Source organism: Sylvia atricapilla, chromosome 10 (assembly GCF_009819655.1).
Source record: "Sylvia atricapilla isolate bSylAtr1 chromosome 10, bSylAtr1.pri, whole genome shotgun sequence".
Classification (NCBI taxonomy): domain Eukaryota; kingdom Metazoa; phylum Chordata; class Aves; order Passeriformes; family Sylviidae; genus Sylvia; species Sylvia atricapilla.
Genome location: NC_089149.1, coordinates 18414995 through 18429530, shown reverse-complemented (window position 1 = coordinate 18429530; position 14536 = coordinate 18414995). Strand labels below are relative to the sequence as shown.

The following is a 14536-nucleotide window of genomic DNA, read 5'->3' as shown; positions in this document are numbered from 1 at the left end:
GGGAATGGCCATGGACTCACTGCTGGCACTGGGCTGCAAGGCTCAGGATGAGGCTTGGCCAGAGCATGGGCCTTCTCTGTAAAGAAGAAAGTCCATTTTCTTCCCAGCTGCCATTATTTTTAGAGGTCATCAAGCATGACTTGAGAAGAAGGCAGCAACTGAAAGCCCTCAGACTTATGTTCTCCCTCTGCAAAGCTGCAGATGTGTCTTTATTCTTTAGGGCTTTAGAAGAGGAGTTGCTACCTGCCTAAGTGCTCTGTGCTCTGGGTCATATTCCTGCTGTCTGGAAATCCCATTGCCTCCATAACCCCTGCAGTGACTCAGTGCAATGCACTTCCTGTGCTGTGCTGCTGAATGGTGCAGGCAGAAGGGAACACTGGAGTGTTCAGGCTGTGCTGTTCACCCAGCCAGAAAAGGGGCCTGTGCAGCACATCCAGCTGTTCATGCTTCATCCAGCATGCTCCAAACCCACAGCTGGTTTTGACATAGTGCTGTTGCTCAGGGTTGCTTTTATTTAGGTTTGAACATTGGTGTTTTTGCCTATCACACTGCCCATCAGGACTGTTGTTCAAGAGTTCCTTGACTTGCTTTCTGTAGCTTCAGTGATCCCTCAGGTTGTCTTGCAGTGTAGCTTCCATGCTGCTTTAGTTGTCTTTGTCAGCTGGCTTTGTCACTCTCAATTCTTCTTGCCCAGTCCCACCATGGAATTAGCCTTGCTCCTACTCAGTCTCTCATTCGTCTTATCCAGAGCTTGTTTATCCCACTGCTGTTCCTGTTTTCATTGTGTCCCCATTTTTCTACTCTCTAGGTTAGTTGCCTTCTCACATCTTGCTGGTCTGTTTTTGCCAGTGTCCTGCCCCCTGCACCAGGAGGTTATCTCAGCTTCCTGCACAGAGCAGTGCTTCAGGGGGGTGTGCAGGGCTGTTTGGGCTGTGTGCAGGGAGGGGGAGATGCACGGGCTGATGACCTGTACTACAGTCCCGTGCTTGTGCTGCTGGGACACGGCAGTGAAGCTGCTCAGGGCATGTGAAAATCAGCCCTGCAGCACCAGGGGAGCCCCAGGGCCCTGTTCACTGTGGCAGCTGGGCTGTGGGCTCAGCAGTGACTGGGTGTGTTCTTCCAGCCTGCAGATGAGTGGTCTGGGAGGAGCCTGGGCATGAGGCACCCCTGGCTGGGCAAGAGCACGGGGCAGTGGCAGGGCTGAGAGCTGCCTGGCCATGCTGTTCCCTTCAGCATTCCTCAAATGCACTCTCCAGTCAGCTCCTGCAGCTCCTGAATGGAGTTTCCAGTTTTGACCCAGGCACACTAATTTATATCGATGTTGTTATCTACTGAGTTTTGCTAATTACTGATTTTTCCCATCAGTATGTGGCATTATTCTGCTGTCCCTGTACACGTGCAGCATATTTAACTCTGCAGTCATGGCTTCCATTTGCAGTTCTAATCTAGAGGAAAAAAAAGACCTAAAAAGAATCAGAATGGTCATATCCTGTGTTTCAGCTGCAGCTTTGATTTTCTTCATACAGGATCCAGTTTATGGAAAAGGGAAACTTGGAGAAATTCAAGGGCTTGTCTTGGGAATGCTGGACACTTTTAACTATGAACAAGTAAGTTGCCTGTTCTGTCCACCACTGCATGCAGCATTATTTTAGCTGCCTGGCCTACTGGTCTCTCTCTCATTTGTCATTTCTGTCTGCAGGACAAAATCAACAAACATGTGAGTGATTTCTGTGTGATTGGGGAGTGGGGAGGGAGTTTGGTTTGCTCACAGATTGCAAGTGAAGGAACTGACAGGTACATGGTGAAGACCTCTGCAGCTCAGTTCTGTGTTAAATGTACCAGAAGGATAAACATCTGCTTTTTCTCCAGCTCATCCTGCAGTTAGGGATTCAAAGGCACAAAGCTGATATGTTTTGTCTTTATATGCAGTTTTAAATAACAGGGTTTTAAATTAGACTGTTTTTACACTTCCAAGTGATAATGCTGCACTTACTTTGGGACCTAGTGAGATTTCCTCTTCATCTCAGTCCTGCTTTTCAGTCCAGCCCCAAATCTCAGGCAGTCTCCACACTTCAGCACTTTCCTGAAGCTCCTTTCCCCCTAAACAGGATGCACAGTGTTCCTCCAAGCCCTGCTCCCCCCTGATTTGGCAGTGCCATCCCAGCTGCTGCTCAGGGCAGGCCCCCAGGCACAGCAGCCAATGCAGAAACACAATGGGAAACAGCCTTGCTGTGGAGGCTGAGCACCAGGAGCCTTTATCTGTGTTTGGGTTCTTGCAGAAGGTCTGGGCAGCTCCTGTCCCTGCCTGGCAGCTCTGGGACAGGCTGTGTGTCCTGATGGGATCCTGTGCTGCAGCCTTTGGCAGCTGCTGCTGGGGAGCACAGATGGATCAGGGAGCAGAGCCCCTGTGCCTGAGAGAAACTTGATGCTGGAAACTCTGGGTAGTTCTTTGGGCTCTTTGAAAATGAGCATCCATTGGGAAGGACAAGCAGATGAGCAGTTCAGGGAGTTTTTTAGAGACTTTAATTGCTGTAGTGCATTTGAGCTTTGATTTTTTTTATTAGCACATTTCTCCTAAAATGGGTGTAGAAGCAGTGGCTTGCCAGGTAGAAGGGGGAAAAAAATAGAAGGTTTGATGTGGAAGATGACAAAATGAGCCTGCCAGGCCTCTCTTAATGCTCTTGGGCAAAAGTCAATATAGGACTTATCTATTTGAGAGTGCAGAGGAATTGCTCCATTAACATGTGATGAAAGGATAAGTGTTTTGAGGTCAGTGGATAGAAAGCATAGGAGGAAGAGTGATTTTATTGGGTAGTTTCTGCTCTTAGTGAGCTGCTAAGCTGCTTGTTCTGAAGAACTGGTCAGCAGGGAGTTTCTGCAGTATGGAGGTGACAGACTGACCTACTCTGTGTGTTGTCTTCCACACAGACCCTTCTAGAGACAACCACCAGCCTTTTAAACCATGATCTCCACTGGTCCCTGTGTAACCTGAGAGCCTCTGTCACCAGAGGCCTTACCCCAAAGCAGGATTACTGCTGCATCTGTCTCCAGCAGTACAAAAGGAGGCAAGAAACTGCTGATGAAATCATTGTTTTCAGGTAAAGTTAAGGTTTGCAGCTGTGATCCTGTTACTAGTTTCAAAAGGAGAAACAAATCTACTGGTTGGCTTGCCTGAGTAATGATCTGTATTCCTGGAAGCACATCTCCCTGCTGCCTTGCACTGTGAGGGGCCCGGCTGATCACACCCATCAGAGCCTGCTTTGCATGCAGCCAGCTCTGCCTGGCTGGGAGGAATCGCCTCCCAGTTCCAGGAGCTGGCTGGCAGTTTTCTGTCCCCTCTCCCAGCAGTGTGCTTTGGGCACTGCAAATGGCACCCTGGGCTCATTTGTGTATTTGTACACCTTGGATCTGCCACAGCCCTGGCATCTCCCATGTTCTGTCTGTGCTCAGATGTCTGTAAAATAAGGTGAAATCCTTGTTGCCTTGGTGTGATGGTCTGTAGCTGTATCAGCAAATGGGCACCCAGTGTTGATTCTGTGAGTGTGGAAATCAACAGGGGGGTGAGGATACATTGCTGATCTGCTGATTCCCAGACACAGCCTTTTCCCACTGGCCAGCCCCTTCCCCTCCACCGTGCAGAGCTCAGGAGATGCTGCTCTGCTTCCCAGCACTGACTTCTCTCTCCCCAGCTGCGGCCACTTGTACCACTCGCTGTGTCTGCTGAGTAAGGAGTGTGGGGTGGTCACCAAGGGCCTCATGAGGTGGATGTGCTACAAATGCAACTCCAGCAACAAGGGAGGGAAGCTGAGTGAGAACTTCTCAGAGCTGAAAAAAGGGACTGCAGCATCCCTGGCACAGGTAAGTTTTGTGAGGTGGTTTCTTGTCAGGTAAACTTCCATCATCACTTCATTCTCTGTGTGTCTGTGCTTCCAGACAAGATTCTGGTAAGTACCTCTCAAATGCTCTCAGCAGCTAATTGGTCACTTTTCTGAAGGCCTGTTTATTTTGGTGGGGGTACAACTCAGGAAGTCACAGAAATTTGTTCATCCAGAAGGTCTAGGAGCTGGTGTGGGGGGCAGCTGGTTGTGTGGACAATTCCTGTCAAATTATTTTAGGTGTCTTATATATAAGTTAAATTGAAAGTTCACATATTCCTTGTGGCTGGCTTGTGGAGCCTCTGTTCCACCTTCCTGGCAGATAATCTGGCTCTGGATAAAAGGTCTGGGATTGATTTGACTCACTAAGTGCTTGCATGTATTTTAAGAAGCTTGAGTGTAACCAACATTGATGCAGCTGGACTTGGGTGAGACAACAGAGAATTCATTTGTATTTATTGTCAGTATTTGTACACTGATAGTTTCATCATCCCTAATTGAAACTGAAGTACAGCCTCAAATATGCATTGAGCTGTCTTTCCCCTGGGCTGGTGCTGTGGATGGCCAGCCCCCATGGCAGGTGGTTTGTTGGGTTGTCTTAAGGGGTGTTGCACATTCCAGTGGCCCCTGGGTGAGGGTTTGTTCCCAACTGCCTCGAGGTACTTTGTGCGTTTGTCACTATATGGATGTGCACAGAGCAGCATTTTCACTCCTGGAACTAGAATAATTTAGAATTGGAGTATGTTCTTGTAGTAATACTTTGGGTTTGTTCTAGCAGATGATTTCAATTCCTGCCAAACCCAGCCTGATCAAAAGCTGGCTAAGGGCCTTAGTCAGCTGCTGTCAGCTGACTCAGAGGCTTCCTGCTTGGGAGAGACATGGGGAAAGGGAATCTTGCAGGCCTATGTGGAGCACCGTGCAGTCTCTGCAGTCAGGCTGTGTTAGTCTTTGATTTGGTGACAGCAGCAAAGCTTTCCCAGGAGCTTGGAGATCGAGTGTGGTCCAACCAGGCTGAGCAGTGTGTGTGTCCTGTCCTGCCACAGTGGGATGTGGGCACTGCATCTAAGGCTGGGAGAGTTCAGCAGCTCCACATCTCACTCTCTGCCCTCCTGCCCCAAAGGAGTGGGCATAAATGGGGCTGACAGGCTGGGGTGTAGTTTAAAAATTAAAAGCAGAATTAAGTACTAAAACTGCATTCAGCATTCAAGTGCCTGACACTTGATACCAGTGCTTTATGACTGGCTTATCCCTGGGTTTCTCTTGGGCAGTGAGTCAGGCAGCCCCCGTGGCGTCCCTTTGACATCAGTCTGACTTACCCTGTAGAGAAAGAAAAGGAAAATGCTCCACATGCCATGGCAGTGATTGGTGTAAGGAGGAGAGGATGCTTCCTTTTATTTAACTGATGAAAGTGAAGGGCTGGCTGGGCTCAGGGCCTACAGGGAGATGTGGAGGGACTGGATGGGGAGAAGACTTACAGCATGGATCATGTAGTGTAGCTGGAAAGGCTCCATCTCAGGCCATCCCAGTGCGGGCTGGTGCCCTGCTGCTGCTGTTTCCCTGCCACTGTCACATGCTCTTGGCAGGGAAGCCATGGCTTCCTGCTCCATACACACAGCCTGGCCCAGCAGAGCTTGGGATGGGTTCAGCCGAGCCCCAGCACTGCTCAGGCCCCCAGCTCCTCCTCCCTTGTGTCCCACATCCTCTCCAAGTCTGTGATGTTTCTCACATATCTAAATTACAATATTTAACTGTTGTACTCACATGTGATCAAACTGTTGCGCAGTCACGCTGAGTATATTTAGACTTGGCAATAGACTGGAGAATCTCCAGCTCCTGCAGGAAATTTGTTTGCTGAACAATCAGTGCTCAGCAGTGCTAATTAACCCTGGGAGGTAACGATTCCTCTGACCCTGCATGGGCTGAGTTACAGAGCAGACTTTCTGTGCTGGGGCAGTGCTGGGAATGCAGCATGGGGGAGATGGGGCTTCTCTGTGTCCACTCTTGACTCTGCTGGCCCTGGCCAGACCCAGAGCTCTGGGTTGAACAAGCTGCTCTGGCTCCACAGGTGGTGTTTGTGAGCAGGAAATCCGGAGTGAGGTCCTGCTAACAGCATTATGTTTCCAGCCCTGCCCTCTCGAGAGTCAAATCTGGGACTTCCAGGCCCTTCTGCACAGATATCTGTGGGGAAGGAGATTGCTTCCAGCCCTGTCCTCTCTCAGTCCCAGAGTGCCAGCTCCAGAGCTCCCAGGCCCTTCTGCACAGAGATCTGTGGGGAGAGTGTTTCCCTGTAGCCCCTTTGAAGACCCTGAAAGCTTAGTTCCTCTCTTGGCAAAATCTAGCATGGTGATCTTCAGCTGAGGTTTTTATTTTCTTAGGAAGCCTTGAATTAGGAATAGAGTCGTACTGAGAAATGCCACTGAGCATCTGGAGTGCATTTCACAGCACTAATTCTGCCCTGCACAGGCAAAGGCTGTCAGATTGAATCGTGCAGTGTGGCTGAGATGTGGATGTGAAATGACAGCCCAACAGACAATGCTTCCCCTGCCCCTGTGCTCTGTGTGTGATGCTGGGGCCATTCCCTGAAACTGGAGAGGTGGAGAGATGCCATAAGCCAGCACTGACCCATTATGGGATCAGTGACAGCATGGATTTAACTGGTACCTGGCTGGGATGTGGGCTTGGCACACTCCGCCCCAGCCAAGGGGAGCAGAAAGAAGGGCACAGGGGATTTTCTTTCCTCTGGTTCTGCTACCAAAAGATTGTGCTTTCTGTGTTGCCCCTGAGCCTCACTGGCTTCCCAAGGGTAATCCTCTGGAGCTGGACAATCATCTATCCTGTCCTCCCTACTTTGGAGCATACTCTAAATGAGAGCTAAAAGAAATGGGAGCTTGTTTTTATGGTTGGTCTCTAATCCTCTTGCAAAGCTGTGGGTCTGTTGTGGTGTGTGGAGCTCACTTGAGGTGTGAGGCCTCAGCAGCTGGGCCACTGCCCAAATACCTGCAGGAAGGGCTCTGGGTATCTCAGTCATTGATTCTCAAAATTCATTTGTCTCATTTCAATGAGCAAATGTTTTCCATTTATTCTGCCAGCCTATGCACTGGGGATCAGGGAGAGGAAGAGTCTTGGCTCCTGGGCCATAAGCCCTGCCATGAACCCCTGAGCTACCATGCTCTGGTTATTCCGTGTCCGAGGAGTTCTGAGCATGCTGTTGTTGGAGCTGTCCAGATGGCAGATATGTTTTATTCAGGAGTTTAATCCTGTCAAGTCACGCCAGGACGGACAATGGACTTGATCCATAGTTAATCCAGTTTGTCAGGCTCTACCTTTGGGCTCTGTCCTGCAGTTTTCCCATGTCCTTCCCTATGACAGCCTTCCAGAGCCTTGGAACGACTCCCATGTGTGAGAGGGGCTGGTGCCACATCCCTCCTGTGACCTTGAAGGTCTCTCTGCACCGTGTGCTTTCTGTTGGGCAACACTGAAGGTTTAGGATGGGGTTTTTTTCACCAAACCTTACTGTAGAGCTTGACAGATGTTACATGATCTCTATCCATCAGGAGACAAGAGCCAGTGTTACTGTGTTCAGGGTAACAGTGACCAGCAGTCATTAACTTGTCTCCAGCAATATTTAAAAACTTCCAAGGGGTGTGTAACTTTGAAAATATCCAGATGTGATCCCCCCAGTAATAACACAGAGATAATTAGTATTTTACACAGTTATAAGAATGGACATTGTCTCCTTTGTGGAGAATGTTCCCATGTGCAAATTAACAGAGCAAACATCCACTCCTTTGGCTTTGGAGGTGGATTCCTTCACTTCAGCAGTGCACAGGACACCCATGTGAGGAAGGAACTGGAGACAGAACATCTGTGATTGCTTGGAATGGAAACAATACTGATCTAGTAAGAATACTGAGTGCAGGTGTCTTTGTGAGTGGGTAGATGAGGACAGGCACCAAAACTAAAACTGCAGACAATACAAAATGAAAAAGACTGATTTAAAAACCAGAATTATCCTGTAGCAGCTTTTAAATCAAAATGAACTGTTTTCTTGAGCTTCTCATGCTGGAGGAATTGAGTGAGTTTTGTTGTTTTGTGTGTGTGGGGAGGGGGGGTTTGAGTAATATCAGAGTGAATTGTAATTGTGTCCCCTGGCCTTCCTTCAGAGCAATCTGCAGCCTGGCAGAATGCTCCTTCCCCTGCCTACAATCCAAAGTCTGGCACTGCGGGGTCTGTGAGATCCTGGCAGGGGGCACGGACAGCTGATTCCAAACTGCCAGGAGCAGTGAGACCAGGATGACCTGGGGAAGGGTCATAGCCTGGTTAAGAGCAAAGGTGGCAAAATTGCAGTGGGGAATCTCAACTTGACTTTACATCTCAATTTCTAAGAAACTATTCCTACAGCCTGATGAAAATTTCCTCCCTTTTAATAAAGCATTCTAGTCTGGGGGATGTGTAGAACCGACTCATTGAAATGCAGTGGCAGCTGCTGGGCTGCAGCAACCTGTGGATGTTCCCATAAACTGCAGCAGTCCCTGTTGGCAGTGGTTCCGTGGGCTGGGCTGGTGCCCCACAGCCCAGGATGTGTCCATCCGGATCCAGCACTGCACCAGGGAAGGGCAGGAGGTGCACAGAGGGGAGCCCCTGGGGTATGTCCCAGGGCTGCTGTTCCTCAAGCTGGGCTGGCTCCTGCTGCTGCTGGAAGGGGATTCGCTGTTCCCCTCTGTGATTCCAAGCTGAGAAATAACCAACTGGCCAAGGCTAAGGGTGCAGCTGTCTCCTGCCTTTGATGTTCCTCTGAAGGAGGGGAGTGAAATAAAGGCAAGCCAAGGCTTTGGCTGTTTGTAGTCCCCTGATGGGAGGGTAGCAGAGGCACTGTGCCAGTGGTGCTGGCTGTAGCCAGGGGGGTGCAGTAGCTGTTCTGGATGGTGCCTTTCAGGAAAGCAGGGGAGCATCAGTGTCTGGTGAATCCCATCCGTGGGAAGCTGCAGTTCCCATGAGCCCCTCACCGCCCATGGCATGAGGAGAGCAATGCCGTGTGGTCTGTGTGTGACTTGGGCAGCTGCAGCTGAGCTCCTGAAGCCAGAGCTGGGCTGGGCATGTTCTAACCTCCTGGATACACAGCAGTGCCAGCCTGTTCCCAGGGGTCAGGAGGGATGAAGGGGACAGGAAACAGAAGTGTTCCTGTGGGTTTTCTGTAAGGTTTGAGGTCACATTACCGATCAGCCTCTGGCAGGAGAGGTCACTAACCCTTACACCAAGTAGGATTTCTTCCCTCTTCTGTGTGTCTTTTACACAGGATTTGAGGGAATGGCTGGAATTAGGCTGTTAGGGTTAGGTTAGGGTAAGGGCAGGGTTAGACTGGATATCAAGAAAAGGTTCTTCCCCAGAGGTTGTGATGGGGCACTGCCCAGGCTCCCCAGGGAATGGGCATGGCCCCAAGGCTGCCAGAGCTCCAAGAGCATTCAGAGAACACTCTCAGGCATGGGGGGGATTGTTGGGGTGTCCGTGCAGGACCAGGGGTTGGATTTGATGATCCTCGTGGGTCCCTTCAGCTTGGGACATTGTGTGATTACCTTCCCTTTCTCTCCCCAAGTCCTGCCCTTGAGAGAACACTGCAAGTCCTTGGCCTTCTGTGCTTGGCACTGTAGGATCTGTTCAACAGCCTCTTGGCTCATGTCTAGAAAAAGAATTCTCTGCATGAGGCCTCTGAACTCTGAGGTGCAGGTGCTGAGCTCAGCCCAAGAACAGGCCTGATGGGTGTCATCTTTCACATTTAATCCATGTGCTGCCATGCTTCCCTCAGAGCCTGCTGGATGAGAAGTGAACACCCTGTCTGCTGGGCCATGGTGTTCAGTGAGGATATGTGGGGGTTGTGTTTGTTTAATTAACTCTGAGCAGTGTCATTGCTCCTTTGGTTGAAGGCATCAGTAGAAGTCCAAGGGAATATCCCAGCAGTGCCTGGTGTAGGCAGGAGCAGCTACCCAGAGCGTGTGGGATGTGCCTGTGTGCTTCCCTGTCTAACACAGGCAGTGCCCTCCTCTCCCTGTCACTGCAGTCTCCTGTGGCTGCAGCAGTGACTCTGGCAGAGCACAAACAGACCTGTGCTCTCCCAGGCCCTGAGTGGGAGGCTGGCTCCTCAAGTTCAGCTAAGTTCAGCTGGAAATAAGAGACATCTGCCTTTCCCCTGGTGCTGCTGAGGAGTGAGAGGCCAGGGCTGTGTGACAGACTGGCTGTGCTGGGGACACTGCTCTGTCCTGGGTGCTTGGGGCTGCCTCTGACGGGGAGCAGGCAGGGCTCAGCTGCCAGCACTGGCCCCTGTGTACTACCACAGGCGAGGTTCTGGGGCCTCTGCGATTGTCCCAGGGCAGGATTGCCCAGGACCTGCCAGGCTGTTCCCTGTGCAGCCATGGCCTGGGCAGTGCCTGTCCCACTCTCGCTCGGCAGCGGCTCTGCAGAGCTTGGCAGCAGCAGCAGGACTCTGCTGTTCTCAGAGGGGCATCCTGAGGTTTCCCTGAAGTTCCTTAACAGCTCTGTAATGTCACTGTCGTTGTAGTGACTTTGGGTCACAGCCTGCCTTGTCTCTGATTGATTGTTCCAGGTTCCTGTTCCCTAAGAACAGTGGGGGCTTTTCTGACAGAAGAGGGGCAGGTTTACTTAATTTAATGTTAATTTGGCTGGGTTTTCATTAAAGCCCTGAATTCGGGTACCTGTTTGAGAGGCTGATGAGCCATGGTGAAGCAGGGGAGGAAGGCCAAGGGTGGGCTTGGTGTCCACTGCCTGTGGGCTCAGCTCTGTAAATGGGAGCGTGGAGAGGGTGGCCTTTGTTCCTAGGAATCCCAAAACCTTCCCCGGGAGTTCTGGCTGCATCTCTCTCTGTTAAGGGAGCAGCCCCTGGGGCAGTGGGGTGCTCTGAAGCTCTGATGCAGCAAAATCTTGTGTGGAAGGAATGGCTGAGGGGCAGCTCTGGGATGGGTCTCAGGGTGTGACTATGGACAGTGCTTCTGCTCAAACTGTTGGGATCTGCTTTGCTTAAACATTGGCTGACGATGGAATTTGTAGCTGTTAAATTAAAGATAATTGCAAATTGGGAGGGCTGTGTGGTGACTACCAGAGGGGGGTGGAATACATGCAAGAAAAACATGCAGTAGAGATTAGCATTAGTGGTGGGATCTAGGAGAGCTGGAAAATGAAAAAAGCCTTTTCCCTTCCTCCTGGCTGAGATCCTCAGGAGATTAATTGCCTTTCTGGGGTTCTGTGTCTCATCTGAGGCTTTTCCTAGGAGGTGTGGGGATGTTGGCTGGAAATGGGTTGGAGGTGCTGAAGGGTCCATCTCAGAGCTGGCCAGCCCTGGAGACAGAGGCTGTGCTGTGGGGTGAGCCCAGCACCTTCCACTGACGCCCAAGTGCTGCTGGACCCCAGGAGCCTCCTGTGGCTCCTGGAGGGAAACATGCCTTTAGTGACACGGTTGAAAAAGGAAAAGGCCTGACAGCAGTTGTTTCCATGACAACAGAAAGAATTGCCTGCAATATTTCAGCTCATCAGCCTGGGAACAGCCTGATTGATAGTTACGTACGCGTGGTAGGGAGAGAGCAGGAGAGGGGGAGGCCAGTTGTGTTGCATTTTCCTTGTCCTTGAACGCTTGTGGCCACAGCAACTGTGGAGGGCAGTTTTTCCTTGCTTTTTGTGTTTTCCAAGTGAGGATGACCTGTGTGTCCCTGGGAAGCATCAGTACAATCTGCTGGCTGTGAGTCCCTGACCCTCCCTGTCCCAGGCTCCGAGGCTCAAAGCCTATGCCAGGTGTGCAGGGAATGGGGACATCTGGCTCCCTGACTGGCAAATGGTTATTTACACTACAGAGAATATCCTGGAGGAGAAGGAGAGAGTTTGGCAAATGTTTCCAGCATAAGTGATGTGTACTCGGGACATTCTTCTCTTCCCAGACTAATGATTAAAGGCAAGATGTGTGTGGTTTTGGGATGGTCTCAGAACTATCCAGCTTCCGGAAACTCGGGGGCGCTCAGTGCATCTCCCATTGCCAAAGAGCTTAAAATCAATGCAGCTTGAGTCAGTACCCACTGGCAGGGTTGTAGCATTTTTGGTTAGTAGCCCCTGGGAAATGTATTTTGGAGAAGATACTTGAATGTTCCCTTAAAAATAGATCCCCAGAGACAACAGATGCCAGCCTGCTGCTCACGAGGGAGACTTCTCCTGTCTCCTGTTGGGGTTTCTTGATGATGCTTTTGCTTTGCAATGCGAGCAGAAGCATTCAAAATAGAAACACTGTGGTGTGATAAATGGAGCAAACCTACAAGAATCTCTGATGCTTTGTCATCTCTCCCTGGGACATGTAAATGGTGCCATTTACAGCAGTTTGAGCAGCCCTCTCTGTCTCAGTGCTCTTGGTGCAGCTCTGGGCCCTCTCTTTGCCCTCACCTGCAGCTGCCCCTCACTACTGGGGGACACTTGGCCTTGTACCCCACAGCTGGACATGGCCACGGTCTTGGGGACGTGGCTGCCACTCCTGTATGACTCACCTTGCCTCCCCCTTTCCACCCCTCCTTTCCCAGCTTTCAGTCTGTAACACCTCACTAGAGGACAAGAGATGGGACCTCACGATGCCATTACAGGATGCCAGTAGTTGTTAATAGTCATTGGCAGAGTCACGGGGTAGCAGGCACACACAGCCCGTGTCCCCTCGCAGGGTTCCTGTGCCGCGGTGTCAGGGCTGGGGGAAGCTGCTGCTGCCACCTGGGAAGGAGCCTGGAGAGGCCACAAAGGCCCATTACTTCTCTTCCCAGCTGGCTGTGAGCGAGTTTTCCCATGCCTTTTCTTTGCTCAGAGGTGTCACGGTACCGTCAGTCTGTGCCATCAGGGACAGAGCCCGGCAATAACTCACTGTGCATGCAGGAGTGTAACTGTCCTTTGGGTAAGAACTGGACTAATTTTTTCCCACAATCCCAGGGTGCACATAGTGACTTCATCCCAAGGGAAAGATGGCTAAAAAGACGTCCCAAACAGTTTATGGACTGACTGCTCCCAGCCCAGGAATTACTTTCTGTGTGTAGGAACTTGACAGCCTGCTCTGCGTGGTCTCTCTAACTTTGTTACTCTTTCTCAGATGAGTTCAGAGTCTGTGTTGGATCCTCAGCAAATCCAAGCTTTTGACCAGCTCTGCCGACTCAACCGAGGCACCTCCCGAGTACGTACCCTGTTTTCCTTCTGCTCTGAAACTGGAGATGGGTGTTCTTCATGTTGGCAAGCCAGACATTGGCACTGGCAAGTGAGGGCTCTGGCTCTTCCCTGGGGTTTGGTCTAGTGCTGGCACTTGGCTGTGGCACACTGTGAGGCAGCCATGCTGGGGAAGTCTCTGGGAGGGAAACTATGGGAATGCCTCTGCCTTTTGGGCGTTTTTGGTATGACAGGCGTCCATGGGGTGATGCTTTGTGGATTTGTAACTAAGCTTCCCTTTAGACACTGGAGCTCCCACAGTCTCATGGAACACTCCATGCTCCTATTCCCCTGCTGTACCACGGAGAGTGCAGCTCCCTGTGTCCCTGGCATTTTCCTTGTGCCTTCTGCCTGTTTTGTCTGTGGTTGTTGGCAGTTTCAGTTGTTTCTGGGTTTGTTTTTCGATTATGTGACTTCAAAACAACCTAAAGACCCCTGGAGAGTTGTTCAGTTGAGGACTGGTGACCTGCACAGTGCTCTGTAGGCCATCCATGCCGTTGTCTTTACCTGGATTGGGGTTTCTCTCGCTGCAGCAGGGACACAGTGCTGCCCTGGGCTCTCTGTACCCTGCAGCAGACCCTGTCACCAGGGTGTTTTCCTTGCAGCTGGCTCTCCTGACGGAGCTGGCGCGCGGGGGCCACGGCGGCGGTGACAAGCACGGGCTGCTCAGTGTTTCCCACGGGGACCCGGCCACCAGCAGCGTCTTCCAGAACGAGAACTTCCAGCTGCACCTGACGCCCCCTCCGGTGTCTGAGGAGTAGCGCTGCTGTCCCGGCCGGGCCACGGCTGCTCCCAGGGCGTGGTGCTGGGAAGCCTTCCCACCAGGACACGGGATTTCCCCCCACACCGCCTTTCCCAGAAGCCGCTGTGCCGACCCTCACTGGGCACTGGTGGGGCATCGGTGGTGATGCTTCAGCTCTGCTTTGGCCGTCGTGGGGCAGCTGGCCTGGAACTCCAGGACAAACCGCAGCATGCTGAGGCACAGGGCTGCCTGTGCTGACCCAGGGACTCGTGGCAGCAGCAGGAACTTCTCCAAGTAATCAAATCAGCTCTGCCCCACTGAAGGAGCCTGCCCTGTGTGTGCCCAGAGGCCCCGTGTCCCTGTGCTGTGTTGGTTCTGTCGCTGGGGGCCACACCTCAGTTCTGTGTTCTGCTAAAAGCAGCTGCTCTGGCAAAGCCTGGCCCTGCTGTCTCATGGCAGCAGCCATGGGGTCTGAGGGCACAGAATGGGCAAACCTGGAGAAGGCTGAAGAATGCAGGAAATGACACCTGTGTGAGCAAACTGACCTGCACACACTGTGTTGTACCAACCCATTAAAGAGGCCCTTGGTTGAAGCTCCCTGTGTGACTTCTACACTTCTGTGAGTGGGCTGCTGGTAAGAGAAAGATACAGTTGTGCCTGTGGGTGAAACTAAAACCTTGCCTCTCACCTC

The 14536-nt window shown here is 51.5% G+C and overlaps 1 protein-coding gene across 5 annotated transcripts in view; it reads left to right on the top strand.

Moving 5' to 3' along the window:
- VPS8 (VPS8 subunit of CORVET complex) overlaps positions 1-14438 on the top strand; it is a 67084-nt gene extending 52646 nt beyond the window's left edge. For all 5 annotated transcript variants that reach the window (XM_066326179.1, XM_066326177.1, XM_066326178.1 and 2 more), the window contains 5 exons: positions 1527-1607; positions 2929-3098; positions 3690-3858; positions 12994-13074; positions 13709-14438. In XM_066326179.1, coding sequence (XP_066182276.1) covers positions 1527-1607; positions 2929-3098; positions 3690-3858; positions 12994-13074; positions 13709-13864 — 657 coding nt within the window. In that variant the 3' untranslated portion in view covers positions 13865-14438. The remainder of the gene's footprint in view (positions 1-1526; positions 1608-2928; positions 3099-3689; positions 3859-12993; positions 13075-13708) is intronic.
- Positions 14439-14536: the final 98 nt, after the last annotated feature.